The sequence below is a fragment of the Capricornis sumatraensis genome, chromosome 8 (assembly GCF_032405125.1).
Source record: "Capricornis sumatraensis isolate serow.1 chromosome 8, serow.2, whole genome shotgun sequence".
Classification (NCBI taxonomy): domain Eukaryota; kingdom Metazoa; phylum Chordata; class Mammalia; order Artiodactyla; family Bovidae; genus Capricornis; species Capricornis sumatraensis.
This window is the reverse complement of record NC_091076.1, coordinates 77,652,344-77,679,541: the sequence shown is the minus strand read 5'-3', so window position 1 is coordinate 77,679,541 and position 27,198 is coordinate 77,652,344. Positions and strand designations below refer to the sequence as shown.

General features: G+C 48.3%; 2 protein-coding genes across 2 annotated transcripts; one reads left to right on the top strand and one right to left on the bottom strand.

Moving 5' to 3' along the window:
* Positions 1-850: 850 nt before the first annotated feature.
* Positions 851-12,696, bottom strand: WRAP53 (WD repeat containing antisense to TP53). Its single transcript, XM_068978261.1, has 10 exons — positions 12,154-12,696; positions 11,904-12,002; positions 11,550-11,661; positions 3,294-3,382; positions 3,002-3,092; positions 2,762-2,894; positions 1,792-2,000; positions 1,489-1,592; positions 1,210-1,344; positions 851-1,097 (listed from the first exon to the last, which is right to left on the bottom strand). Exons 1-10 carry the CDS (start codon positions 12,555-12,557, stop codon positions 851-853), a joined length of 1,623 nt encoding a protein of 540 aa, XP_068834362.1. The 5' UTR covers positions 12,558-12,696.
* Positions 12,697-14,061: 1,365 nt separating this feature from the next.
* Positions 14,062-26,956, top strand: TP53 (tumor protein p53). The gene is made up of 11 exons (XM_068976842.1): positions 14,062-14,181; positions 22,303-22,404; positions 22,540-22,561; positions 22,646-22,888; positions 23,327-23,513; positions 23,593-23,705; positions 23,928-24,037; positions 24,364-24,500; positions 24,585-24,658; positions 25,383-25,489; positions 26,068-26,956. The coding sequence occupies exons 2-11, from the start codon at positions 22,331-22,333 to the stop codon at positions 26,147-26,149; spliced, it is 1,149 nt and encodes a 382-aa protein (XP_068832943.1). The 5' UTR covers positions 14,062-14,181; positions 22,303-22,330; the 3' UTR covers positions 26,150-26,956.
* The last annotated feature ends 242 nt before the right edge of the window (positions 26,957-27,198 follow it).

Below are 27,198 nucleotides of genomic sequence, written 5' to 3'. Positions count from 1 at the left end.
ACATTCCTCACTCCTCTCCAGTCGTCACAGGCGTCCCGTTCTCCCCTCAGACTGGGAGTCCACAATCAAACCCTCTGCTGACAGTCTCTCTTCAGAGACCCCTTCTCGGTGTCTGGTAAGGTGTGTGTGGAGGGGAAGCAGGGAGCCACTGCTTGAAATAACAACCACCACCCCAACCAAAGACAGAGCAGATAAATGGAGAAACCAGACGAGTGACAGCTGCTGAAAGACTCGCCCTTGCCCTGAGTCAAACGGGAATACAGAATGTGACGTCTGTGGTTTTCGGCACCTTTACTCCTTCATGTGTGCCCTTGACTCCGGCTACTCAGTCACCTGCCTCTCGGGGAGTCCAGGGGAGGGGAGGCGGTCCTCTGGCTCTCCTTCCCCCAGAGCTGACTAACGGTCCCTCTGCTGCCGAATGATGGTAAATAGTGTCGAGCGGGAGAGAGCGGGTGACTCGTCTGTCACCGTCTGCACAGTCTAACACAGTCACACCCAACAGTCTGACACACAGCTCCTGCCACTCCTGCTCAGCCACACTCACCCTGACCCCTGCCGCCCCCACCTTGGGAGTGAGATTTCAAACAGGTTTCCCCTCTTCAGTTTACCAAGTTGCCTAGCAACCCGCCAGTCAATGGCATGAGGCCCCACCCCCCACTGGCTTGACTTCACACCAAGCTTCGCAGCCCCATTGGTTCCCGCCTAGTCCCACCTCTCAACCCTGGTTTCAGGAATATTATGCCAGTCCCTGCTGCTGGACTCCAGAGCCCACTGGTACCCCTCCCAGCCTCATCTCCATCATCTGCCTCCCCAAAGAGACACAAAGACTCTAGTATCATATAAAATCTTTTTATGTAAACTCACCCCCACCCCCCTCTGTCCCTCCCTGTCCCATCTCCTTCTGGTGGGCATCTGAGATGCTGGTGTCTGGGCCTCCCCCACACCACCAGAGCTGAAGCTGACATTCCAGGTGCACGTGGCGCATCGAGAGGAGAGGAAGGTCCACTTCCTCCTCCCCCTCATCCTCACTCTCCGTGGGCTCCGGAAACACACGCTGCCCGGAGGCGGTGGCCAGCAGAGGCAGGCTAGGGTGCAGGCTATAGGGAGAGATGGGTGGCGCTGGTCAGTTCCCTGAGCCAGGATGCCCACTCGCTCAGGTTTACCTCCCTCCCAAACCGAGCCCCCAAATGTGCAAAATTGACTCGTGACCTCACGCCATTGGTGCAGTCCTTCTGGGGCTGGAAACTCAGCACTGGCTCCAGCTTGCTCTCAAGCCCCACCCCACCGGTGTCCCACACAGAGACAGCCCCGTTAGTGTTGCCGCTCACGAGGAACTGCCCGGTCCTGGAGGAGAGAGGAGAGGCCTGCCGACATGGAGTCATCACCCAGGGCAGGAACCCTTCACCGTCAAGGGCTGGGATCCCGCAGTTGGGCTCTGGCATCCCAGGGGCATCAAGGCCCCAGCAGAGAGGAGTGCCAGTCACTCACGGGTCCAGATCAAAGTAGATACGCTGATTGGTGGTCACCTCGCGGCTCAGGGACCACAGTGGATGCCCAAGCTGCCGAAGATCCCAGCACAGAAGCTCAGCATCCTGAGAACAAAAAACAGGAGCCTAGAATCCACCCTCCACTCCCCTGCCTCCAAGACACGTCTGCTTCCCTCCAGGGTTATAAGCACTCCTTTAGCTGGGTTGACTTTTTTCCCCCATGCCCATCTCCCAACACAGCAGACTACATCCCCACTCCTGCCTTCTACCCACTTGTTTTGGAACCTCAGAATATGATCCCTACCTTGCGGGCTCCGGAGAAGAAGCGATTGCCATCGGGGTGAAAGCAGAGGTGTGTGATGCCCCCTTGGTGTCCTCCCAGCAAGGCAAGAGGGGAGCCATCCTCCCAGGTGTACAGGCCCAGGGAGCGGCCATAGGAGCCACAGGCGTAGAGGGGCTGGGTTGGGCTGAAGGCTATGCAGGAAATGATGCCACTCTGGCCCTGCCTTTTTGCTAGAAGGGGAAGGAACAACGTAGGGGAGAGGGCAAGAGTACCCAACATTAACCAGGCTAATCAGAGGTGTACCTCTGTCTCCTGTCCCAGAGCCCAGGTGCTGGACACAGTGTCCCCTACACCCCATTTGTTTTCAGCAGGATGAAAACTTCTGATGCTCCCTAAATCCTTCTATCCCCTTCAAAGGACCGAAAGATGCAAGCCCCACTTTCTTCCCTCTCAAATCTCAATTTTTCTTTTTTAAAAAAAATTCCATCTTATTTGTTTCCCCACCCCAATACCTAATAAGCATTCAATTACTGCTTTTGTATTTTCCTTTGGCTGCACCACAAGACATGCAGGATCTTAGTTCCCTGACTGGGATCAAACCTGTGCCCCCTGCAGTGGAAGTGCAGTCTTAACCCCTGGACTGCCAGGGAAGTCCCCTCAATTTTTCCTTGGAAGGGTCAGAAAGCTGAGACTTATAGGCAAACGGAATCAGCTTCTCCAGTTTCTTGGAAAAACTAAGACTTTGGGAACCAAGAGGTAAAGAACCAACAGGGGAGGGGCTCAGGAGTGAACCAACTCTTGACTAGAGTTTGATCTTGGGAAAGTTTTATCCCCTCCGTGAGTCTGCTTTCTCCTCTATCTACTGGGTACAACCTCCCAGGGCTGTGAGGGTAACAACCCCTCAACCCCCTACCTCCGCACATGACCACAGGGCCCCTCTGCTCTTGGCTGGGCCCCTTTCTCTCCTCCCTTGGAGGTGTAGACTGCTTACCAAACGTGGTTCGGACCTCGCAGTCTCGGCCGGGCCGGGATGTGGAGAAGACACGCACAGTCCGGTTAAAGCCACAGAAGAGCTGGGAGCCATCCGGGGAGAAGCAGAGCGAGTGGGCTGCTGTCAGCTCATCCTGGGGGAAGGGAAGGGCTGGAAACAGGCCTGGCGCACAGCCTCTTCCTTCTCCAGGAAGGAGAGCTAGGCCAGGGCAAGCCCTGGGGCTGGGCAGAGAGTCCCTACCAGGTGATTGTAGGAGCGAAAGGAAGCCCGGAGCTCTCCAGTGAAGGCGTCCCAGATGTGAATTGGGTTCTCCCGGCTGCTGCTGGCCACGCTGAGAGAGACATGGACACCGAGGCCCCGGTGCTGTCAAAGGAAGGGGAGGAAGCCAACTGACCGGCCCTCTCAGCTCACATCTGAAGGTCAAAGCAAGCTTCCCTCCTCCTGAGACCCCCACAGCCCCTGGGTGTCTCTCAGCAGAGGGTCCCCTTAAAACGGGGGTGGGGAGGGAAAGCAGGCAAAAGACATTACTTACTAGGAGGTGTCTGGCTGAGCTGAAGACATCAGGGAATACCAGCAGTAGTCATAGATGGTGTCGCCTTCCACCATTCGAAGGACAGGGGCCTAGACAGAGATGCGGAGATGCCTGGGTCACTGGTAGGACAAGGAGGCCCACTTGGACCTGGAGCAGATTTATGGCAGCGGGAGACGCTCTGTGGGCACTTTAACCAGGCAGGGGAAGGCACATCAGGCAAATACAAGAACAAGATCTTGATCTTCCAATTCAAGCCTAGCTCAGACTTTCACATCAGACTTGGGCCACTAAATGCCATACAGATTTATCCTTTTGCTTTGTCAACACTTAGAGAGCGACACAAATAACACCCCAACCCAGAGACAAAGAACCAGCCAATGATGCAAATACCCACCAAGCCACCTACCAGGTGCCATTGGATCCTTTACAAAAGTTATCGACCAGTTCAAACAAGCAAAGAAGTATTAAAACAAAGCCAAACCAAACCCTGTGAGGCCTCCACTCAGCTTAAGAAACAAAATGTTTTACCAAACAGTTAAAAACCTCTTCCCAATGAAATCCTCCTTCAGAGGGAAACACTATTCTGAATTTATCATTCTTGTATATTTTTTTAGGAATATATTCATAGAGGAAAGACAATATATAGCATGGTCTTGCTTGCCTTTAAACTTAATATGAATGGTACCAAGCTGTATGCGTCCCATCGTGATTATGAGATTTATGGTGACAAACTTAGCTTGAATTCACGCATTTTCCCTGCTTCACAGCACTCCATTCACGCATCGTTCTCTATTGACAGTCACTGATGTTTTTCCAGTTTCTGGCAAGTGCACTTTAACAGTCTGGTACACATGTGGGAGGGATTCTCTGCAGTTTCTGCTACTGAGGGAAACCACTGGGCTCCATAGTATGTGCTCTGCCAACTCTACGAGATCGTGTCACTTTTTTTTTCCAAAAGTGCTCATCCCAATTTATTCTCCCCGCAGCGGCATGTAGGAGCACCCATTGCTCTGCCTCCTCTTGCTGTTGCCAGACTCCCATATTTTTCTCAATTTGAAGGCTGTGAAATGGTATTTCATTACAATATAAACTGGCATCTCTCATTACCAATGAAGACACTTTTCCTTCTAAGTGCACCTTCTCATAGTTTTTGCTCAGTTTTCTCCTTGGTTGTTGTCTTTGACTTACTGACTTGAAGGAAATCTTCACATCAGCAGGATATGAGTCCTTTGTCCCTTACTTGCTAGCCCTTGGGGTGATGTCACCCAGCTGTGACTGCAGGTCCACATCTCCACTCTTAACCCTTGCATCTGACTGCCTGGAGGAAAGTTCCATTAGGGCATCGCACAGGCTCCTCAAACTCAGTTTAGCCGGGATAGACCCAGCTTCTGCTGCCTCTGAATCTGCTGCTCCTCCTGGGCTCTGCACCCGGTTCTCAAGGCTGAAGTCTGAGCACCCTGACTACTACTCTCTTCACGCCCTTTCCTCTCCTGGTCCAATCCAAGGCCAGAGCTTGCCAATTCCACCTCCTAGGTTCACTTGAACATGTCTCCTTACCTCTGATTCCATGTGTAGCCACTACCTTCTTGCCAGCGTTTCTACACATGCCCTGGCCTCCCTCCTCCCCATACTCTCACCTGCCACTCAATTTTCCATTCTTCAGCCACACTGAGGCCCTGGACTCATGTACCACATCATTCTCCTGCTCAAAGCATTGCAATGCTTCTCCATAACCCTCAGTATAAAACCTAATCTTCTAGGAAGACTTCCCTTACCAGGCATCTACCCCACACCCACCTCTCCAAGCTCATCCCTCACCCCTGCCTTCTTTCCTGTAACATCTCCACACCCCACCATCCTGATTCCCAGCTCTGAGAAGATGCCAACTCACTGCATTCCTGGGCTGCAGGCTTTCACACACACTAGACTCCAAGTCTGGAACAGCCTTCCCTCATTTCCCCCAGCAACTCTTCCTGGTCAAATCCTAGCCATCCTTTGGGTCTCTGATACTTCTCCCCATGGGAAGCCTCCTCCTGAACCACGTTCCAAATGCCTTCTGTGTCTCCACTCTGCAGAAGGCAGGAATCATGTCTGTCTTACTTACCACTGCTTCCCCAACACCTACTGAGGAATCAGCACAATCAGCAGTCAAATGTTTTAATGGGAAAATGGAAACAGAAGACTGTCCCAATAACATAAGGCTCCAAATAATAGCACCTTGAATTAAAACAGAGTGAACTGGATAAATTAGAAAGATCAGGTGGACTTGATGGGATTTGGTAATTAATTGGATGTGGGGGTTAGGAGAGGGCGATTAAAGGATGAGACCCTGGTTTCTGGTTTGGATACCTAAGGTCACCAAGATGGTACAAAGACGTGGCATGCAGAAGAGAGCTGAGGTGCCAAGGTACTCAGCAAGTTAGGGAGAATCAGACAGCCTAAGCCACAAAGGAACAGTTTTTACAAAGCAGAAAAGCAACTGTCTGGATATAGCATTTGAGAATGAGGACACCCCCTCCCCAACCTGAGATATGTAGGACACAGAGGTTGCACAGTCTCCCCTAGAGAAGGTACTGGAAAGGGAAGGCCTCAGGCAAGAGCCACAGGGTCGGCAGAGTATTCAGGGAAGAGGCGGGGACATAGAAATAGGAGTTCCAGAAAGCTCTGTGAAAAGGTAGAAAAAGGAGGAGAGGAGTTGGCAAACTGTGTTGGGAAGAAGCAGTACACAGATGCACAAAAATACCCCCAAACCGTCCCCCACTTTCCCCACCTAAATAAATGTTATCCATTTCCATACCAAACTTTCAGACGTTAAAAATGAAAATACCATGCCTCAAGGCCAAAACATCAAAACATGAAACAGAAACAATAATGCCACAAATTAAATACAGACTTAAAAAAGAAAATAGCTAATGAGTGAGGTTGTGATAGAACTGGTATACTCATATTGCCAACACCAGTAATAATAATAAAAAGAATAAACAGCATAAAAAGCTTTTGAAAACAAACTGATTATTGGTATTACAAGACATAAAAAAAAATACTGATACTCTCCGACTTAGGGTATTTCTTATAAAACTTCTCTGTTTCTCTGAAGAATCTCCATCAAAACACATGGAGATGTTCACTGAAAAATAATTCATGATATAAAAAATCCTGAAAACAACCCAAAAGTCCAAAACAAAAGAAGAGTTAAGAAAACTATCATTGGAGAAGGAAATGGCAACCCACTCCAGTATTCTTGCCTGGAGAATCCCATAGACAGAGGAGCCTGGCAGGCTACAGTCCATGGGGTTGCAAGAGTCAGACACGACTTAGTGCACTGTCTCACCCCAGAGATCCTGCCACATATACCACAAAAACCGAACATCCCCTAGTGACTGTGGCCCCACTGTTCCAATCACTCCCAGGTAGGAATTCAGGCACATGTCCACAGAGGTCACAGACAACATACATACGGTTCTGTTATGTCCCATATATGACCCTTTCATGTCCCAAGGAAGACATTTTCTTTTAGAGATTTTTATTTAGTGTATCTTTAAAAAATCTTGTGTTAAACTTGTCTCCATCTTTTTCTTGGGTAAGGACAACCCAGAAGTGGCCCTTTTGTGTCTGTGATATTGCCATTCACAGCTTTTCTTGACAGGCCTAGTACAATCTTGAGAACAGGGTTGCTGTATGTCAGATGGTAGCTCTTAGCTTTGCCTATCTTAGGTAGTTATGCTGTGCATTTTTTATTGGTGTACCATGTTTGATTTGCCCCTAATACCTTTGAAGTTTTTCTGAGAAATGAAATAACACAACATGAACTTTTATTGTCCAGCTTCTGCATCCATACATAACTACTGGAAAAGCCACAGCTTTGACTACACAAATCTTTGTAGGCAAAGTAATGTCTCTGGTTTTTAATACACTGTCTGGGTTTGTCTTTGGTACTATTGTATTGGTGTACCATGTTTGATTTGCCCCTAATACCTTTGAAGTTTTTCTGAGAAATGAAATAACACAACATGAACTTACTAAAATACATTTTAAGCCTTTAAAAAAAAAGAAAACTATCATAAGCATTCAATGCAATATCATAAACCATTAAGCATGATAACCACAAAGACTGGAGGACCACAAAAAACATTTATGATATGACTGTTAAAAGTAATAGTGTACAAAACCATCTACCATAGTATTACAACCACATAGAAAGCTTCAGTATTTGGACAGAGCTTAGGAAGAATGACAATGACAGAAAACCAAAGACAAACCCAGACAGTGTATTAAAAACCAGAGACATTACTTTGCCTACAAAGATTTGTGTAGTCAAAGCTATGGTTTTTCCAGTAGTTATGTATGGATGCAGAAGCTGGACAATAAAAAAGGCTGAGCACCAAAGAACTAAGGCCTTCGAACTGTGGTGTTGAAGAAGACTCTTAAGAGTCCCTTGAACAGTAAGGAGATCAAACAAGTCAATCCTAAGGGAAATCAACCCTAAATATTTATTGGAAGGACTGATGCTGAAGCTGAAGCTCTTAATATGGTGGCTACCTGATACAAAGAGCTGACTCACTGGAAAAGACCCTGATGCTGGGAAAGATTGAGGGCAGGAGGAAAAGGGGACAACAGAGGATGAGATGGTTGGATGGCATCACCAACTCAATAGACATGAGTTTGAGCAAATTCCAGGAGATGGTGAAGGACAGGGAAGCCTGGCGTGCTGCAGTCCATGGGATTGCAAAGAGTTGGACATTGACTGAGCAACTGAACAATAACAACTAGAAAGAATGTATAAAAACATAAAGGGCTGAATTTTGCAGAGTGGTAGAAAACAATGACTTTCCCCCCTTTGTACCATTTTCATTCCTCTAAAACAAGTGTGTGCAATAAATGTTCGATCTCTCACATTTCCAGCCTCCTCTAACTATCCCTGGTCCTCAACTCTTTCAGGCTGGCTGCACCATGCCCATCTGGTCCTGGTTTCTGGACACCACTGGTTTCTGTTCCAGGAACCAGGGCGAGGTGTGCCTTACAGCTTGCACAAAGAACCCCCATGTCTGCAGTCTCCGAGCTCACAGAGATGCAGGATAGGCAAGCGTTCAGGACCATCCCTGGAACAGGGCACCTTTCTTTCACAAGACCTGCACTCCCACTGACCTACAGGCATGGCATGTAGACTGTGCTCAATGAATATTTGTTGAATGAATCAGTCAATGAAAGAATGAATAAAAACGCCCAACATCCTGGCCTCTGCCATTCCTTGACTTCCTCAGCACCCACGGCCACCACTTCCACTCTGGACCAGCTGCCCACACCCACAACTGATTCATCACCACAATCTCTGGCCATCATCTCCAACCCATCCAGGGACACCCCACCAGTCTAGTAGTTAGGACTCCATGCTTTCACTGCCAAGGGAGGGCCTGGGTTGGGGGAAAAAAAAAAAGAACATCCAACCCATTCGGCTCCCTGAATTTCTACCACAATAACTGTTCAGCTTCATCAGAAACCCATTTACAACCCTTTTCCTTATCCACCTTACATGCTGGTCAACCATGACAGGGGTACCCCGGCAGACACTTTCGAAACACTCCTGCTCTTTCTCTCCTGGCAAACCCCAGCCAGTCCTATTCCTCCTAGACCATGCTTGCACTCAACTAACACCAAGGACTACTAGTGTGTACTGAACACTGACTACATGCCAGGCACTATTTTAAGCACTTTACCCTAATTCTTTTACTTCTCACCACAGCTCTATGAAGTGGGTGCTATTATTACCATCCTTATTTTACAAACAGAGAAACTATAGTCAACTTACTAAGGAAAGATCCACAACCATGCTAACTGGTCTCACTTTCAATGAAGGATAACAAATTTCTAGCGGGGACTGAGCAAAGAAGAATAGTGCTGGGCTTCCCTTGTGGCTCAGCTGGTAAAATATCCGCCTGCAATGCGGGAGACCTGGGTTCGATCCCTGGGTTCAGAAGATCCCCTGGAGAAGGGAAAGGCTACCCACTCCAGTATTCTGGCCTGGAGAATTCCATGGACTGTATAGTCTATGGGGTCCCAAAGACTGAGTAGACACAACTGAGTGGGAAAAAAAAAAAAGAGTAACACTACTCTACACTAAGCATTCCTTGGTGGTTTTGATTTTCTACTCCCCGGGGAATGATCATTTCACACCTTCTGCTGTCTCCCCACAGCCCCCTCCCTTCAGCTGATAGCCTCCCGTTATGCTTCCCTGAGAAGCCAAGAGACGGAGACACGCAAATCTTCCCATGACCAAACAACTGCCTCTGAACACACCCTTTGCCTTTCTTCCCACGGCGAGCAAGGATGCTGCGCCTGTCAAAGTCTAGTCCTTCAGTGTGCTCTGGATCCTGTCTTCTCCCAGTCACGCATAGACTCTGTCACACACAGCCCTCTCTTACAGTAGCGATTCCTCCCTCTCTACTGGCTATTCCTGACCTCACAGAAGCATCTTGTTAACCCTTCTTTAACCCCACATTCCCTCCGGTCACCATTCCATTTCTCAGCTCCCTTTCACAGGGCAACACTTTCAAAGAATCTTCTCTTCCATCCCCCCACGATCGGCTTCTGCCTCCAACATTTCTCTGAAAGTGCTTTTCTTAAAGTCATTAACGTTTTCTATGGTCATTCTCTAAATCTGCCATCACTCTCAACATGGCTAGACATCATCAGAATCATTAGACGTGATTTTGGCCTCCACTTTTGTAACTTCTCCTGTACCCATCTCCATGTGCCATAGCGCTCCATCTGCTTGAGCCTTCTTCTCCATCTCCACTCTCTCTTGAGATTGACTCCATCCTCAATTCCAAGATACCATCGACATGCTCTCCCACTTTCAACGTATATCCCCAGCACCCTTCTCCAAGTCCCTCCTTAGATTTACATTTCACATTTAAAGTATCTAAAAATCCTTACCTCTGTCTCAACACTTCTTCATATCCTCTGAGTAAACTGTATCCCTATCCACCCAATTGACTTCCAAGTCCTAAGAAATATACTTCAAAACCACCCACCTCTATCTCTCCTGATACCACACCAGCACAAGCCAACATCGTTTTTTACCTAGACTGTGGGATACACATCCAGATGAATTTCCACTCTTGCCCACTTACAATCCATTCTCTAGATTTCAGCCATCATTTCACTCCTCTCTTTTAATCTCTCCCACGGCTTCCTCAAAACACTCCAAATGTCCTACCCACAAGATGTGGCTGCCAGACACCTTGCCATCTTCACCACGCTTTCCCCCTCACTGGCCTTGGCCCAGGCGTACTGGCTTGCTTTCTGTTGCTTGAACACACAAGGCTCTTTCCCAGCTCTAGGTCTTTGTATAATAGCATTTTTGCCTTTTCTTGGAAAACTTCACATGACTGATCTCGTCATCCTTCAGATATCAGCTCAAATGACCCTTCTTCAGAGAGCCCCTCCCCTGACCTTTTTTTTTAATCTAAAGCAGCATCCTCGGGACTTCCCCAGTGGTCCAGTGGCTAAAACTCTGAGCTCCCAATGCAGGGGGCCTGGGTTCAATCCCTGGTCAGGAAACTAGATCCAACACGCCACATTTAAAAGACCCTGCGTGCCACAACTAAGACCTGGCACAGCCAAATAAATAAATAAAGTTTAAATAAATAAATAGGTAAATAAAATGGATCGAACCTGGGTCTCCCGCATTGTAGGCAGATGCTTTACCATCTGAGCCACCAGGGAAGTCCTAAATAAACTGACACTATTAAAAAATACAAATAGGTAGAAATAAAGCGGCATCCTCTAGTTAGTCTCTCTTTGTTCTGTTTATTTCCTTCATAGCATTTATTCATTTCCTTCACAGACTTATTATTATCTGTAAAGAACTTCATTATTTATTGGTTTACACATTTGTTGTCTGTCTCCCACACAAAAAAGCAAACCAGCTCTTTGTCTCATTCATCACTTTACCCCAATACCAAACACAGTAAGTGACTACTGGTGGTCATTCAACACATCTCTGTAAGTCAATTAAAAACCACAGTGAGAAAGCCACTACTCTTACAGGAAACACATATTCCTAACTAAAGGACAAACATCTTTTTAAGTGACTTCAGAATTCAGGGTAGAAATATTACTTGTGGAAACTCATGGCGAAGAAGTGTCCTGCCTGAGAACAGGAAACATGTGGACTGTTCTTTCTCCATCTACAGGAAGGCCTTGAATGTGCAATGTCTGATGAAGCGGCACTTAACTCTTAGCCCCTGGCCTTACCATTTCTGCATATTCCAGTTGCTCCCCTTCATTGTACAGCTCTGGGGGCAGGTTATAAATCCGCAGAATATTATCAGCACTATTGGTCAAGATGCAGGAACCATCAGGGGCCCTAGGAGGATGAAAGAGTTAGAAAGCTGGACAGACCTAGATTTTCCAAGTGCAGGGCTAGGGCTGAGCTGACCTCTGGGATAGGTAAACACCCCTAGGATTTTGAGGAGAGAAGACACACAACCCTAAACGCAACTGAAGATCCTTCTCACACCATGGTAGATCCTTCTCCCAGATAACTGGGCTGTTTTAAGGTGGAAATCCTGGGCGTGGTTTTCTCGCTGCCCTATAATTCTTACTTACCACTTACAGCCTTTCAAGAAGTTTTCAGGTTGGGTGATGAACTCTGACCAAGAACCACTGAGAAACCGAGGTACCTGGGAGAAGTTGTAGTTCCAAATGCTGTAAGGAAGATGGGGGGTAGACAACAAACCTGGGTCGCCAAAGCGAAGTGGAAATGAGCCTGGAGAAATGGGGCTGAGGACTGGCCTATGAGATTACCTCACTCTCCCAATCTCCTCAGACTTCTGAGCCAACTGCTAGCACCACTTACGTGTATCCCTCATCCTCTGGACTGAGTTCTTCAGACACACCTTCCACGTCTTCTCCGGGCCCCAACTCTGGCCTGTTTGTTTCTTCTGCAGGAAGGCTCACATTTTCAGAAAGTTCTTTCTCCTCGACTCGACTGCTCAACTCACTAGGAGGACCAAACCCTGTTTCCAGGGGAGTGGAGAGAGAAGCTGGGACCCCTTCCTCCAGCTCCTGGGACAGAGCTAAGCCAGCCATGGGATCTGAGGACACCTGGGGCAGATCATCCCCATCGCGTGACGGCGGCATCAGTTCAGGGTCCGTATTTTTATCCATCGGGGAAGCCTGATGAGAGAGACGGGCTGGAGCTGGGGCCTGGTCTGAAGGAAGGCAGTCTGGAGCTAATGGTGGAGCCTCCGGCGTCTTCATACTGCAGAAGAAGCGCGGCAGACATCAGCCGCGGCCAGGCAGCCCTCTTCCCGTCGACTACCAGGGGCCGGGCCCGCGGAGCAGCCGAGACCGCTTCAAAGTTCGCAGGGATTGGGATGCAGAACCGGAAAAATGCTCCAGTGTATTCCTCCTCCCTGGAGGGGGCACAAGGCCCAGCGAATAAACAGCGTTCCTAAGCCTAGTCGGTAGCTACGTGCCACCAGTTCTCGCGGGATTTGGGTCTACCTTTCCATTGGACCTCCGCATCCCTGATCAGACTTCGCGCGCAACCCAAGGGAGGGGAGGGGTAGGAATGTAACAGGTCACGGGTTCCCATCAAGCCCTGGGGCCCTGGGAAGTTTGAAGTGGCTGCTGGGAGCTGTAGTCCGAAAGCTTCCGCCTCGACGAGAAGTGCTTGAGCTCCCCCTGCGGTCTTCGGCGATCGTTCTTAAAGCACCTACTCTCCTCTCCAACCGGCAGAGGGCGCCAGCGCTGTATTAGATGTTACAGGTTTTGCGCCTCTTTTGCATCTTATTAGCTAAATTTTTCAGGCCTCAGTCTCTTTTCATTCACTCAATAAATATTTATTATTGAACTCTTACTTGCTACCCAGTACTGTAATAGGTACTGGGAAACAACAATCAATAAGATTGTAGACAAGGTCTCTGCCCTTCTAAGTCTTAGGTTGCTGTGTATTGAAGGCAAGGAACAAATCACTTCAGAAAGTGATGCTGCTGCTGCTGCTAAATCGCTTCAGTCGTGTCCGACTCTGTGCGACCCCATAGACGGAAGCCCACCAGGCTCCCCCGTCCCCGGGATTCTCCGGGCAAGAACACTGGAATGGGTTGCCATTTCTTTCTCCAATGCATGAAAGTGAAAAATGGAAGGGAAGTCGCTCAGTCGTGTCCGATTCTTAGCGACCCCATGGACTGCAGCCTACCAGGCTCCTCCATCCATGGGATTTTCCAGGCAAGAGTACTGGAGTGGGGTGCCATTGCCTTCTCGGTCAGAAAGTGATAGGGGTGTGAAAATAATTAAGATGGTGTAATATAGCGCATATGGAGGTATACGTTAGATAGGGACATTATGGAAGGCCTTTCTAAAATTTGACAATTTAGTTGATGCGTAAAAACTATCCAGCTATCTAGGAGAGGAGTGTTCCAGTCAGAGAATGCAAGTGCAAAGGCTTTCTTCCTTTCACCATATATGAAACAATGGCAGAAATCTTCCAAAATGGTTTCCACCAATTCGGCCGTTATGGTTTTCGCTTGTCGAACTTCCCCAATCCAAACGGTCACTAGCTACACTACCAATATGGCGAGAATCCTGACCTTCCCCGCACTCTCCTCTCCTGCTCTCCTTTCCCCTCGCCTCCGCCCGCAGGGGAATTGCTTGCCCTTACTTGTCATGGCGACTATCCAGCTTTGTGCCAGGAGCCTCGCGAGGGTTGCTGGGATTGGGATTTTCCCCTCCCACGTGCTCCGGACTGGCGCTAAAAGTTTTGAGCTCTTCAAAAGTCCAGAGCCACCATCCTGGCCGCAGTGGCCGCTGGTCTCCGGGGTCATCTAGCGTCCGACCTCGGAGCGTGCATCCCAGGACGGTGACACCCTCCCCTGAGCTTCGGGTAAGCTCTTGACTGAGACTGATGAGTCCTCTATGAGTCACGGGCTCTTGGCTCCTTGTATTTTCAGTTCGGGGGTATAAAGGGCTGGGGGGGGCGGTAACTGGGGGGTTAACGATTAGCGGCAGGGAGGGCGGGGGTCTTGGTTAGCGGCACCAACAGGAATGCAATGTTAGGAGGCCCGAGTGTAGATGATTGGGATGTTAAGACCAGCCGAACTCGAAGGTGAACACTTGGGCGGGGGAGTGGGGCTTTGGGGAACCTTGAGCCGGCCCAAGGGGTTCTTCCCCACCACCACTAACTCCATCCCAGGGTGTGTGAAATAAGATGCACAAAGCATCAGGGTCGACTTTCGGATCTCGAAACTTCGGGGATTCATGGCTCAGGATTTTAGAACGTGCAGCATCCCAGTGGAACCTCGGGCTCCGTTCCGAAGTGGTTCTGGGTGATCCGGAAAGTCCAAGCTGCTAAGGTCCCATAACTTCCGGACCTTTGTCCTTCCTGGAGTAATCTTTCCCACTGGCTCTCAGCTCCGCTAGATGGAGAAAATCCGGTTAAAGGCTGTCAGTCGTGGAAGGGGGGGCTTGCTAAACCAGAGTTTTGCCCGCGAAGCCCTGCAGTACTAGCCCGGCCTCAGAGGCCCTATTATTGTTTGGCTCTACATTTACATTTCTACCACTGCCGGAGCATTTCCGGTTTCTTTTTTTCGGAGCAGCCCACTATTCACCCGACGTGAGGGAAGTAGAAAGAGAAAAGGTCTTTTATACTGGTCCTCATTACTTGTGAAAGGAGGCTGCTAACCCCTCTACTTTTTCCCTCCCCCCTCCTAGCCTGGTTAGCTACCGCTTTTGGAAAGGAAGAGGTATTTTTGATGCAAACCTCAATCCCTCCCCCTCTTTGAATGGTGTGCTCCATCCCGATCGACCGCTACCCAGGCGGACGCTACCATTGCGTGGACGGTTTGGGTTTTTTTTTGTTTTTGTTTTTTTAGTGTCAGAGGGCAGACCCTGGGTATTTCGAGAATGGATACATTTGAGAATTAAACGATAGAAGACTAACGATGGGTCGTTTTCTGCGGCGGAGAAACAACTTCTGTATCTAGCTTTGGGCTGAACCATTCCTTTCTCGGACGCAGAGTGAACGTCGTGAAGCGGAAGGGGCGGGGCTTGGAGAGGGGCGGGGCCGAGGTCTTCGAAGCTGCCTTTCGGTCTCGACTGGTTCTGCCCGCCGGAGGCGGCGGACCGGGCCTAGGATTTCTACCCGTACCAATTTTCCCGGCATCTTCATAATTTAGGGCGCGGTCACCTACCACGCACCTGCTACGAACATGACACTGCGCGGTACTTACGTGCTTTTTTCTGTGTTAGGAGTAGCATTTACAGCCACCGCCTTTGATTTGTGTTACCGTGGATTTATTTTGCCTGTTGGAGAACTTCTTATAAATGGAATCATACAGTTTGTGCTCCTTTGTGTCGGGCTTCTTTCCGTCTGTGAAATTCACCCATTTTATTGCATGTATCAGCGTATCAATACTTTGTTTCTTTATATTTTAGTATATTCCACTGAATAAATAAACCATTGATTGTTTATCCATTCTCCTTTTGATGGCCTTTGAGTGGCTTCCCATTTAAGACTATTTTGAATAAAGCTGCTATTAACATTCTTAAAATTATTTTTGTAGTCATGTTTTTATGCTTTTGGATACTTAGGAGTGGAATTGCTTGGTCATAGAGTGAGGTGTTTATTTGTATTTTTTAATTACATTAAAAAGTTCTAGTTATTCAAAGTGGTTGTACTGTTTTATATTCCCACCAGCAAGATAGATCCTGTCTCAGGATTTGATTTGTCAGGCTTTCTAATGTGCCATATCAATGTGGGTTTTATTTTGCAATTAAGTATGTTCCAACAGTTTGTATGTGCTTACTGGCCATTTCTGTGTCAGATATTAAGAGACTGTTCAAGTGTTTTCCCCATTTTAAAAATTGGTTCATTTGCTTTTTTGTGTCTTTGAGGTGTTGGAGTCATTTATATTCTGGATAGCAATAATGTGTATCCTTTGTCAGATACGTGTGTTTTCTCCTGACCTCTTGCTTGTCTAACAACTCTTACAAGGAACAGAAGATTGATTTTTTTTTTCAGTGATTGCTTTGACCTGTTTAGGAGATCTTACCCCAAGGTCATGAAGATATTTTCTTATAGTTTCTCATATATTTTCTTTGAGAATCTTTGTAGTTTTAGATTTAACACAAGTCTGTGAGCCATAATTTATTAGTCAAGGAATAATTTTTTTCATGTTGTGAGTTCAAGGTTCTGTTTTATTTTTTCTTATGGATAGCTAGTTGTTCTAGCTCCACTTATTGAAATAGCCTTCCTTCCCCCACTGAACTGCTTTAATTGGACTGTTTGGTCTATTTACATTTAATGCAGTTATTGTTAGCATTTGGGTCTGAGTGCTATTTCCTATCTGTCTCCTTTGTTCTTCAATTCAAAAAGTTGAGAAAGAAACAATACCAATCTCACATAAACTCTTTCAGAATGGAGAGGCAGTAACATTGCCCAACTCATTTTATAAGGCCAGCCTAATGCTGTTAATATATACATAACCGTTGGAAAAGAAGAAATAAAATGGCTTTATTCACAGATGGTATGACTGTATACCAAAAGTCCTAATAGAAAATTCATTATTCATTTTCACACAATGAGAACAAATGAAAGCTAAAACTAAAGGCAAGTTACAACTTTCAAAGGCAATATGCATACATTGTATTTTTATATAATAGCAACCTTGAATCTAAACTCAAAAACCTGACATGTGTTAAGTCATGTCTGAGTCTTTGCAACCCCTTGGACTGTAGCCCACCAGGCTCCTCTGTCCATGGGTTTTTCCAAGCAAGGATACTGCAGTGGGTTGCCATTTCCTTTTCCAAAGGATCTTCCTGACCCAGGGATCAAACCTGTGTCTCTTGCATTGGCAGGCGGATTCTTTACCACTGAGCCACCTGGGAAGCCATGGTGAAAAGCATGTCATACTCAGGGATAAATTTAACAAAAAATGGACAAAAGCTCTATATAGAAAACTACAAAATACTGCTGAGAGAATTTAAGGAAATTTTAGCATATTCATGAATTGGAACACTCAGTGGTGTTAAGGTGTCAGTACTCTTCAGCAATATTTAACTCAATGATTTTTAAAAAATGTAGAAATTGACAAGCTGATTCTGAAACAAAACATTGGTACAAGTTGGAGGCCTTAAAATACCTGATTTCAAGATTACTGTAAAGTTAAGTAGGACTTGGTTGTACAACAGAAACTAACACAACATTGTAAAGCAATTATACTCCAATATATGTATGGTCAGTTGTGTCCCAACTCTTTGTGACTCTATGGACTCGAGCCTCCCAGGCTCCTCTGTCCTCATTTTCCAGGCAAGACTCAAGTGGGTTGCCATTTCCTCCTCCAAGGGATCTTCCCAACCCATGGATTGAACCCACATTTCTTGTGTCTCTTGCACTGGCAGATTTTTTACCCCTGGTGTCACCTGGGAAGCCCCAGTACTCCAATAATAAAACTTAAAAAAATAATAAAGTTACAGTAGAACAACAATCAATGAATAGAGTCTGGGAAAAGACACATAAATGTAGTCAAATGATTTTCTGTGAAGGTACCAGAGTGAATCAGTGGGCAGAGGAAAGTCTCAACAAATGGTGCTGAAACAACTGGAGCAGAAAAATGGATTTTGGCCCCCACCTCTCACCATGCACAACAGTAAATTTGACATGGTTAATAAACCTACACATAAAACTTTCAGAAGAGAACACAGTATCTTTGTCTTGGTATGGGTAGATTACAGAGCTTTATCAAAGTTTGTCAAATTTTGTGATCAAAATAGTATGATGCAATTTCAACCTATGTAAGTTTCACCTCAAAAACATTTGTGGGGTTGTGGGGAGTGACTAGAGGTACAGGTGAGATGATAAAGGCAAAATGCTTGATTATTCTTGAAGCTAAGTGATGGGTACTTGAGAGGACATTATTCTGTTTACCTTTTTTAATCTGATTCAAATATCCATAATTTCCTTTTTTTTTTCCCTTGATATTTTTATTTTGGAAAAGTACAGAGTACAAGAGTAACAACACATTCCCACCAAATAATTTTTAACAACATTTTGTCTTATTTTTGTCTCTATGTTATTTTAATTACACAAGCAATGTATAGATACCACCTTTAAAATTTTTTTCTTTGTTAATAAAGCTAAAACCGGGAATTCCCTGACTATTTCACTTCCAGGGCCCAGGTTCAGTCCCAGGTTGGGTAACCAAGATCCCACAAGCTTCAAGGCACAGCCAAAGGGGGAAGAAAAACTAAAACCCCTTGACTCTACTACCCCCAATACCCTAAGCATACATCCCCTCTCCCTGAGAATATCATCACTGTTAAAGATTTTGTGAATTTGTAGTCTTCTTGCCTTTCATGCTTTTATACATATATTTATAAGCAATAAATAATCATTTTATGTGTTTGATTTCCATAGACTAAATTACTGTGTTTTGTTTTTTCTTGCAAATCGTATTTTCACCCAGTATGTTTCTGAACTGTAACAGGTTACTCTTGGGGGAAAGGACCAGGGTTTTATACACATAAAATTCATTTCCCTAAACCACTGTAATGAATACACCGCATTTCATTTACCTGTTCCTTATTGATGGATACCAAGGTTGTTTCCTGTCACCGGCCGCTAGGAAAAACAATGTCATGAACATTTTATGCAAGACTTCTATTGCCCCCTTGCAATCATTTTTCTAGGCTGTCCACCAAGAAATGGTTTTGCTAAGTAGTAAGAGGTATGGTTTTCAGTTTTACCAGATGCTCCCTTATTTCTTCCGAGAATCACTTTTTTTCAATTACACAGCTTCCAGCCAACAAAAAGTTTTTTGTTTTTGTTTTTTTTTCCCAAACATCAGGCCCTGGGAGAACCCAGAGCATAATTATTTAGAGCTTGAGTGTGGCTTCAGACAGCCTGTGTTCAAATCCCTGGCCCTGACCCTGGAGAGCTTTCTGAGCCTGGGTAATTCCTTTAACTTTGTTCTCTCCTCTGATGATAGTACCTACCTTACTTGCTTTTTGAGAGGATTACTGAGATAAGCCACTGAAAGCAGTGGATCCGGTAAGGTCTATATAAACAGCAGCCATCGTTAGGATAGTGATCGGCCTGCCTCTCCTTTAAGTCCCAGCTGAGTTTACTGCCTTCCCAGGGGGCTGCTTTGGAAAGGCTCCACCTCCCCAGCCATCCGGAGGGTCTGGTTCAGCCTCTGACAGTTCAGTATTATGAACCCCTGATGTTCACACCCATGGGAAGTACGTGCTCTGAAGAGGTTTCCTAGAGAAAGAAAATGAGAATTCAGTTGCTACCAAGGACTGAGAGAGGGAGACCTCCTAGGTCCACAGGGCTGTCCCTCTCCCTGTGGGACTGAGACCTTGGCCCACCCTCCCAGAACAGCCCCTCCCAACCTGTTTACTGAACACAGTTGCCTGAAGGGGATGAACTAGCGAAGATCCCAGCAGGACCATAAAAGCCCCACCCGCTCCCAGTCACAAAGCTCTCTCCAGCAATAATATAGAACAAGTAAAATTGGGATAACCATATAAAGAGAAGCATTTATTGAGCTCTCATATTTCCCATAATCAGTGGGATACTATTTTATAGCAAAGGACAGGGAAGCACAGAGAGGATTAGCAACCTCCCAAAGTTAAACAGTTATTAGACGGTGGCTCGGGATACAGGCCTAGCCTGTCTGCCCCCAGAGCCCATGCTCTGCCATATTTGCCCTGGGAGATTTAAGATGAGTGCGGTCATGCAGCAAATTTAACTGATGATACAGCATCAAATCCAGGGCTTTTGACTTCTGCGCCCCATCTCTACATAAACAGCTTCCCTTCCATAAAAGTCTCAAAAGTTATTTTGATCATCGATCTAGGGGAAACCCTAACCCTAACCCTAACCCCGAGGCAAATGTTTGGCATCCCACTGCTGTTCCCTCTTGCCTTCCTCCAGGCACATTCAGAGTCCATCCCCCATCAGCTTTGGGAGCTATAAGTGGCCCTTTGCTAGCCTCTCAGGTGACGGACTTTCATCAGCGAAAATCTCCTCTAGACTTAACTGATTACGAAAAACAGCTCTGCAGGGTAGTCTATAATGAAGTAAGCATCTTAATCCTAGACCTTCAAACAGTCATTTTTCATAAAAGCTCGTTCACTCACCTATATGTATTGTGGGGAGATCACTTAACCTCTCTAAGACGTTCTCACCTGTCAAGAGGCAGGTGTGGTTATCCAGACAAGTAAGATAACCCAACTCCAGGAGATAATAAAGGACAGGGAAACCTGGTGTGCAGCAGTTCATGAAGTCTCAAAGAGTCAGACACAACTGAACAACCACAAGATACCCCATGTGAAACGATTTTGCACACTCTACATAAGTACGCAGACCCTATATCAACAGAAAGGTGCAGGTGAACCTTTGTGGTGTGTGTGCTTAGTCGCTCAGTCATATCTGACTCATTGCGACCCCATGGACTATAGCCCGTCAGGCTCCTCTGTCCATGGGGATTCTCCTGGCAAGAATACTGGAGTGGGTTGCCATGTCCTCCTCCAAGGGATCTTCACAACCCAGGGATTGAACCCAGGTCTCCCACTTTGTAGGCAGATTCTTTACCATCTGAGCCACCAGAGAAGCCCACAAGAGCTGCTTGCTTGGAAGGGGTTGTCATTACCATGGACACAGAGGAAAAGTGTAGTGAACATGGACTCTCATCAGTGGCATGGTTCTGAGCAAAGCTGATGACAAATTTGGCATCAAGAAAGATGGCATGTTGAAACTATTTGAAAGCTAGCCTGGGAGATGAGATGGTGGTGACAGGGCCCTGGCCCAGGCCGCAGCCACCCCCCTGTCCCCTTTGCTCCTTTGACTGCTCACAATCAGATTACAGCCTGGGTATGAGGATTCACTTATTCACCACAGTTATTGAGCCCAACCAGGTGCAAGCCATTATGCTAGTAACTGGTGAGCAAGACAACTTCCCTACCCTGAAGACATTTATATTCCAATAGGGGAAACAGGCAAAATGAGCAGGGAAAGGTAACATAGTGTAATTACCACAAGAATTAAAATAGAGTGACCTGAATTAAAATAAGGTGACAGGGTTTGGCTGGCTGGCTGTGATGGAGAAGTCCAGGGAAACATCCCTGCTAAGGTGCGACGTTCATGATGAGGTCGGTGAGAAGGAGGTTACCCTGTAGCGATGCAGGGCCCAGGGTCCCCAGTTCAGTGAACTGGGAGTATCTGATAAGCATCAGAAAAGGAAAGTGAAGTCACTCAGTTGTGTCCGACTCTTTGCGACCCCATGGACCATAACCTACCAGGCTCTTCTGTCCATGGGATTTTCCAAGCAAGAATACTGGAGTGGGTTGCCATTTCCTTCTCCAGGGGATCTTCCCCACCCAGCAGTCGAACCCGGGTCTCCCGCATTGCAGGCAGATGCTTTACCATCTGAGCCACCAGGGAAGCCAGAAAAGGAAGAGGGTGCTAAGAGGTGAGGTCAGAGAGGTGGGCAGGGGTTGGGCCCTGAGGGATTTGTAAGCCAGGGTGAGGAACCATCCCAGGGGAGCAGGTAGAGGGATGGGGGCAGAGGAAATGAGTCGAGAGTTACTTCATCCTTATTACTGCAAAGTGAAGTGAAATTGCTCAGTCGTGTCCGACTCTTTGCACCCCGTGGACTGTAGCCCACCAAGCTCCTCCATCCATGGGATTCTCTAGGCAAGAATACTGGAGTGGGTTGCCATTTCTTTCTCCATATTACTGCAAAGGAGGGCAGAAATACATATACACTGAGGAAGGCTTGTGGATTCAGTGGTGGAAAGGTTGGAAGTCCCTCTCTGGTTGCCTTTATCCCTCGAGGAAGTGTGTGATAAGACTGCTGAGGGGTGGGGCAGGCGCCTCCTCTACCCCCCAGCAGATCCTCAGCTTCCAGGTGTGCTGTGGGCGGAGGGGGTCCCTCCTGGCTCTGGGCTGGGTGACCCAGGGTTGGGTGTGTCTCAGGCTGGATCCTCACTTTTCTCCCTCCAGCGGCCACACAACCTTCCAGGGAGCTACAATGGAAGAATCGCAGGCAGAACTCGGTGTGGAGCCCCCTCTGAGTCAGGAGACATTTTCAGACTTGTGGAACCTGTGAGTGGAGGTCTGGAGGGAGGGCAGGTTTACTGCTCAGACTCCAATAACCTTGCCCCACCACGGTCCCCAGCCCCCTAGTAGAGGCCTGGGAGAAACAAAAGCCACTCCTGACTTTCTGCTTCTTTCTTTCAGACTTCCTGAAAACAACCTTCTGGTAAGGCCTGGGGCACAGGGGGCCTGGGGCTGCGGGTCCAGAGGGTGGGAACCGGGCCTTCTGATGCACTCCTCCCATCTGTAGTCCTCTGAGCTCTCCACGCCCGTGGATGACCTGCTCCCGTACTCAGAAGATGTTGCCACCTGGCTGGTTGAATGTCCGAATGAAGCACCCCAAATGCCAGAGCCTCCTGCCCAAGCTGCCCTGCCACCAGCCACCTCCTGGCCCCTGTCGTCCTTTGTCCCCTCCCAGAAGACCTACCCTGGCAACTACGGTTTCCGTCTCGGGTTCCTGCATTCTGGAACAGCCAAGTCTGTGACCTGCACGGTCAGTGGCCCTGGGGAGCCGGCTTCCCTATCAGTGCCTGGCCATACAGCCTAGGGGTTTTCTGTTCAGAAGTTTGGGGTTCCACTTCAGCCTTTGCCTTTTTGTCAGTCTTTTTAGATCTTACCTAGTTAGTTTGTAACCTTTGACTCCATCCCAAGGTTGCATTTTCCCCCTTGGCCCTTGGGTTTTCATCCTTACCGTCACATTCTCAGTATCTGTCATGAGGCCATTTCTTTTTTCCTTTTTTCTTCACTCTTATTCATTCTGTAGCTATTAGAAGTACACTTCTGGGATGTGGACCACCCCACCCCCGACCCTGCCATATCTAGCTACCCTCCACTCACAGGACCCGGCTTCCAGTCGGTACTCGGTGCTTGTACATTCGACCCTTGGGTACTTGTCCCCTGACCCCTCCGTTCGTTCTTCCTCCTTCTCCAGTATTCCCCTTCCCTCAACAAGCTGTTCTGCCAGCTGGCCAAGACCTGCCCAGTGCAGCTATGGGTCGACTCACCTCCCCCACCCGGCACCCGCGTCCGCGCCATGGCCATCTACAAGAAGCTGGAGCACATGACGGAGGTTGTGAGGCGCTGTCCCCACCATGAGCGCTCCTCTGACTATAGCGATGGTGAGCGGTGGGGGCTGTGGATGGGACCGGCCTGGCACCCGGAGCCCCCAAGTTCTAATCCCTCCCTGATTGCTCTCAGGTCTGGCCCCGCCTCAGCACCTTATCCGGGTGGAAGGGAATTTACGCGCGGAGTATTTGGACGACCGGAACACCTTTAGACACAGTGTGGTGGTGCCCTATGAGTCCCCCGAGGTCCGGTTTGGCAACTGAGGTCTCCAGGGGGAGGGGGTTTGTCCGTGACCACCCTAGGTGGGAGGGAGGGGGCTTTGTCCTTCTTACTTGACCTCCCACGGCCTGTGGGGTGCTCAGAGCAGATGGGTTCTCACCATTCCACAGCTGAGGAAGCAGGCTCACGGAGGCCTAGCGCCTCCGCGGGGCTGGGTAGCCTCACGCTGGGCCTGTGCTCTCTCCCAGATCGAGTCTGAGTGCACCACCATCCACTACAACTTCATGTGTAACAGCTCCTGCATGGGGGGCATGAACCGGCGGCCCATCCTCACCATCATCACACTGGAAGACTCTCGGTAGGGACCGCACACCACCCTCCACGCTAGCTTCCCTCACCCCCGCCTGCCTGTCCCCGGGGCCCCGCCCCTCACCACATTCTCTCACGCTACCAGCCATCGTTCCCTCTCGCTGCATTCCCTTTGTGGACTTCTCTGCTGCTCTCTTCCTCCTTTCTCCGGCTTTGGGACCTCTCTTGCTGGGGTCTTCTCAATCTGGAGCTGGCGCTCAGGCTCCCCTTGGGATGGAGGTGGTTGGGAGTAGGTGGGACCTGGTTCACAGGAGAACACAGAGACAAGGTCCCCCTTCCTGATTGCCTCCTGCTTCCCTCTTCCTACCCTGGTAGTGGTAACCTGCTGGGACGGAACAGCTTTGAGGTCCGTGTCTGTGCTTGTCCTGGGAGAGACCGCCGCACTGAGGAAGAAAATTTTCGCAAGAAGGGGCAGTCTTGCCCCGAGCCACCCCCTGGGAGCACTAAGCGAGGTGAGCAGGAGGTAGAAGAGGCAGCGAGGGTGCAGTTCTGCCCCCAATTCACTCTTTTCTCACCTTTCCTTGCCTCTTTCCCAGCACTGCCCAGCAGCACCAGCTCCTCTCCACAGCAAAAGAAGAAACCACTGGATGGAGAATATTTCACTCTTCAGGTACCAAGTCTGGTGGGGAGAGAGAGGTGCAGTCTCTCACCCCCACTCCTTGGGGTTGGGTAAGGGAAGAAAAAAATATAAATGTCGCAGATGTGAGGTTGCTGCTGCTGCTGCTAAGTCACTTCAGTCGTGTCCGACTCTGTGTGACCCCATAGACGGCAGCCCACCACGCTCCCCCGTCCCTGGGATTCTCCAGGCAAGAACACTGGAGTGAGTTGCCATTTCCTTCTCCAATGCATGAAAGTGAAAAGTGAAAGGGAAGTCGCTCAGTCGTGTCCGACTCTTCGAGATCCCATGGACCTCAGCCTACCAGGCTCCTCTGTCCATGGGATTTTCCAGGCAAGAGTACTGGAGTGGGGTGCCATCGCCTTCTCCAGTTGTGAGGTTAAGCCTGTTTTTTTCTAGTCATCCTTTCCTCTGTCCATGGCCATGATTCATTGGCGGTGGTGATGGTGGCTGTGGTGTTAAGTCCTTCAGTCGTGTCCGACTTTTGCAACCCCATGGACTGTAGCCCACCAGGCTCCTCGTCCATGGGATTTCCTAGGCAAGAATACTGGAATGGGTTGCCATTCCCTTCTCTAGGGGATCTTCCCCACCCAGGGATTGAACCCATGTCTCCTGTATTGGCAGGTGGAATCTTTAACACTGAGCTACTGGAGAAGCCCCTTGGTTCTTGTAGCAACTTTGCCTAATATTTCTTTGTTCCCTTCTTTCCTTGCCACAGATCCGTGGGCGTAAACGCTTTGAGATGTTCCGAGAGCTGAATGAGGCCTTGGAGCTGATGGATGCTCAGGCTGGAAGGGAACCAGGGGAAAGCAGGGCTCATTCTAGGTGAGTGATGCAGGTCTTCCCCAGTGCCTGGGTGCACACACACACGTATCTGCTGCTTTCCTGTGTTAGAAAGCCATGGTATTCCATTCTGGTCCTGCCTTCAAGGTAAAAGACAGCTGATACCCTGCCGCTGGGTCCCAACCCTACCCAGACATTCTTTAGGCTTCCTCCACTTTCCTGCCTCCGGGGGTCCGGGGCATGGATGTTTCTTTGCCTATTCTAGCAAACCCTAGACTCTCAGAGCTAGGGTCTCAAATAGAGACCTGATAACTATGGGATATCAGGCCTTGGAGTCAGATGCTCAGCCTTCCAAAGTACTAGAGTCATGTTGGCCTTGTTACTTCCCTTCCCGGGCTCAGTTTCCTCATGTGTCAACTGGGGTAAGGGAAGATTAAGAGACTTATACCCACAAGTACCCCAAGGTACTCAGTCAGCATGTCTGCCCTTGGCTGTGACCATTTTAACATAAGTTCTCCTTGCTCCTGCCTCAGGCCCTTCGAAGCTTAGGTCCAGGAAGAGGGGCCCAGAGCTTCTCACTCAGATGATGTCATCTCCTCCCCTCCCCTTTCTTCTCACAGCCACCTGAAGTCTAAGAAGGGGCCTTCTCCCTCCTGCCATAAAAAACCAATGCTCAAGAGAGAAGGGCCTGACTCAGACTGATGTCTTCTGCTTCCTGTCACCGGTTGACATCCCCACCCTCACCCCCCGCCCCTTCCCTGGCATTTTTTGAGACTCAGGTGCTTAGACCTCTGCTTGGTGCAGGTGCGCCTTAGAAACCCCCTGGGATTCTTCGTCTGCTCAGCCTGCGGCTCTGCCAAAGAGGCAGACCTGTGCTCATGGTTTTCTGGGGATCTGGGGGGTGCTGGCGCTTTCCAGCTTAGCTTTCAAGGTTTTTACTGTGAGCAGCGTTCGGGAGAGGTCAGAAGCTGTTCCCGAATGTGAGGAACATCTTATAACCAGCCATACACTGGGTTGGAAAACTCAGTCCTCTGCCATACTAGCCAGGGAAGCTATCTTAAGTTGTTCGATTTTCTCCTGACTTCATTGTTCACATCTATAAAAAACTGATAATCATAACCTACCTCACGGGGAGTTTGTTGTGAGGGTTAATGAAATAATGTATGTCTGGCCCCAGAACCATCATTTGATTCTATAATGTCTGGGACTTAGTGCCTTTTATGGGTGCTGGTCCTTTGTCCCCCTGGGTGGATGATTTGACAGTTTCTGACTGGATGGCTGGTTAAAGGGAAGAAGTCTCCAAGTCCCTTCTCTTCTGGCCCTGCCAGATCATAACCCCTTGGTGAACCTCAGTGCCAAAGGGGAAAGCTCACCTTATCCTGGATCCCAGTGGCTTCTGTCCCGGCTGTATCTGCCAGTACCTGTTCCATTTCCCCCAAATGCTTCCGCAGATTCCTTCTGTGCTCTGCAGGGCACATCTGCATGTGTCACTCACACCCCTCCTCTTCCCTTTTTATATCCCATTTTTTATATCAATTTCTTATTTTACAATAAAACTTTGCTACCACCTGTGTGTCTTGAGAGATTGGGGCCAGTGCAGGGGTGAATTAAGGGAGTGAGTTTGGGAAGCAGCCACCTGAGTCTTCAGGGAGCACTTTTTTTTGGCGGGAGGGTGGCGGCAGGCGGCGCCAGTGCCTGGTTTCCTGGAGGAGAACAAAGCCTGGAGACTGGGTCAGTCTGCAGGCTGCATG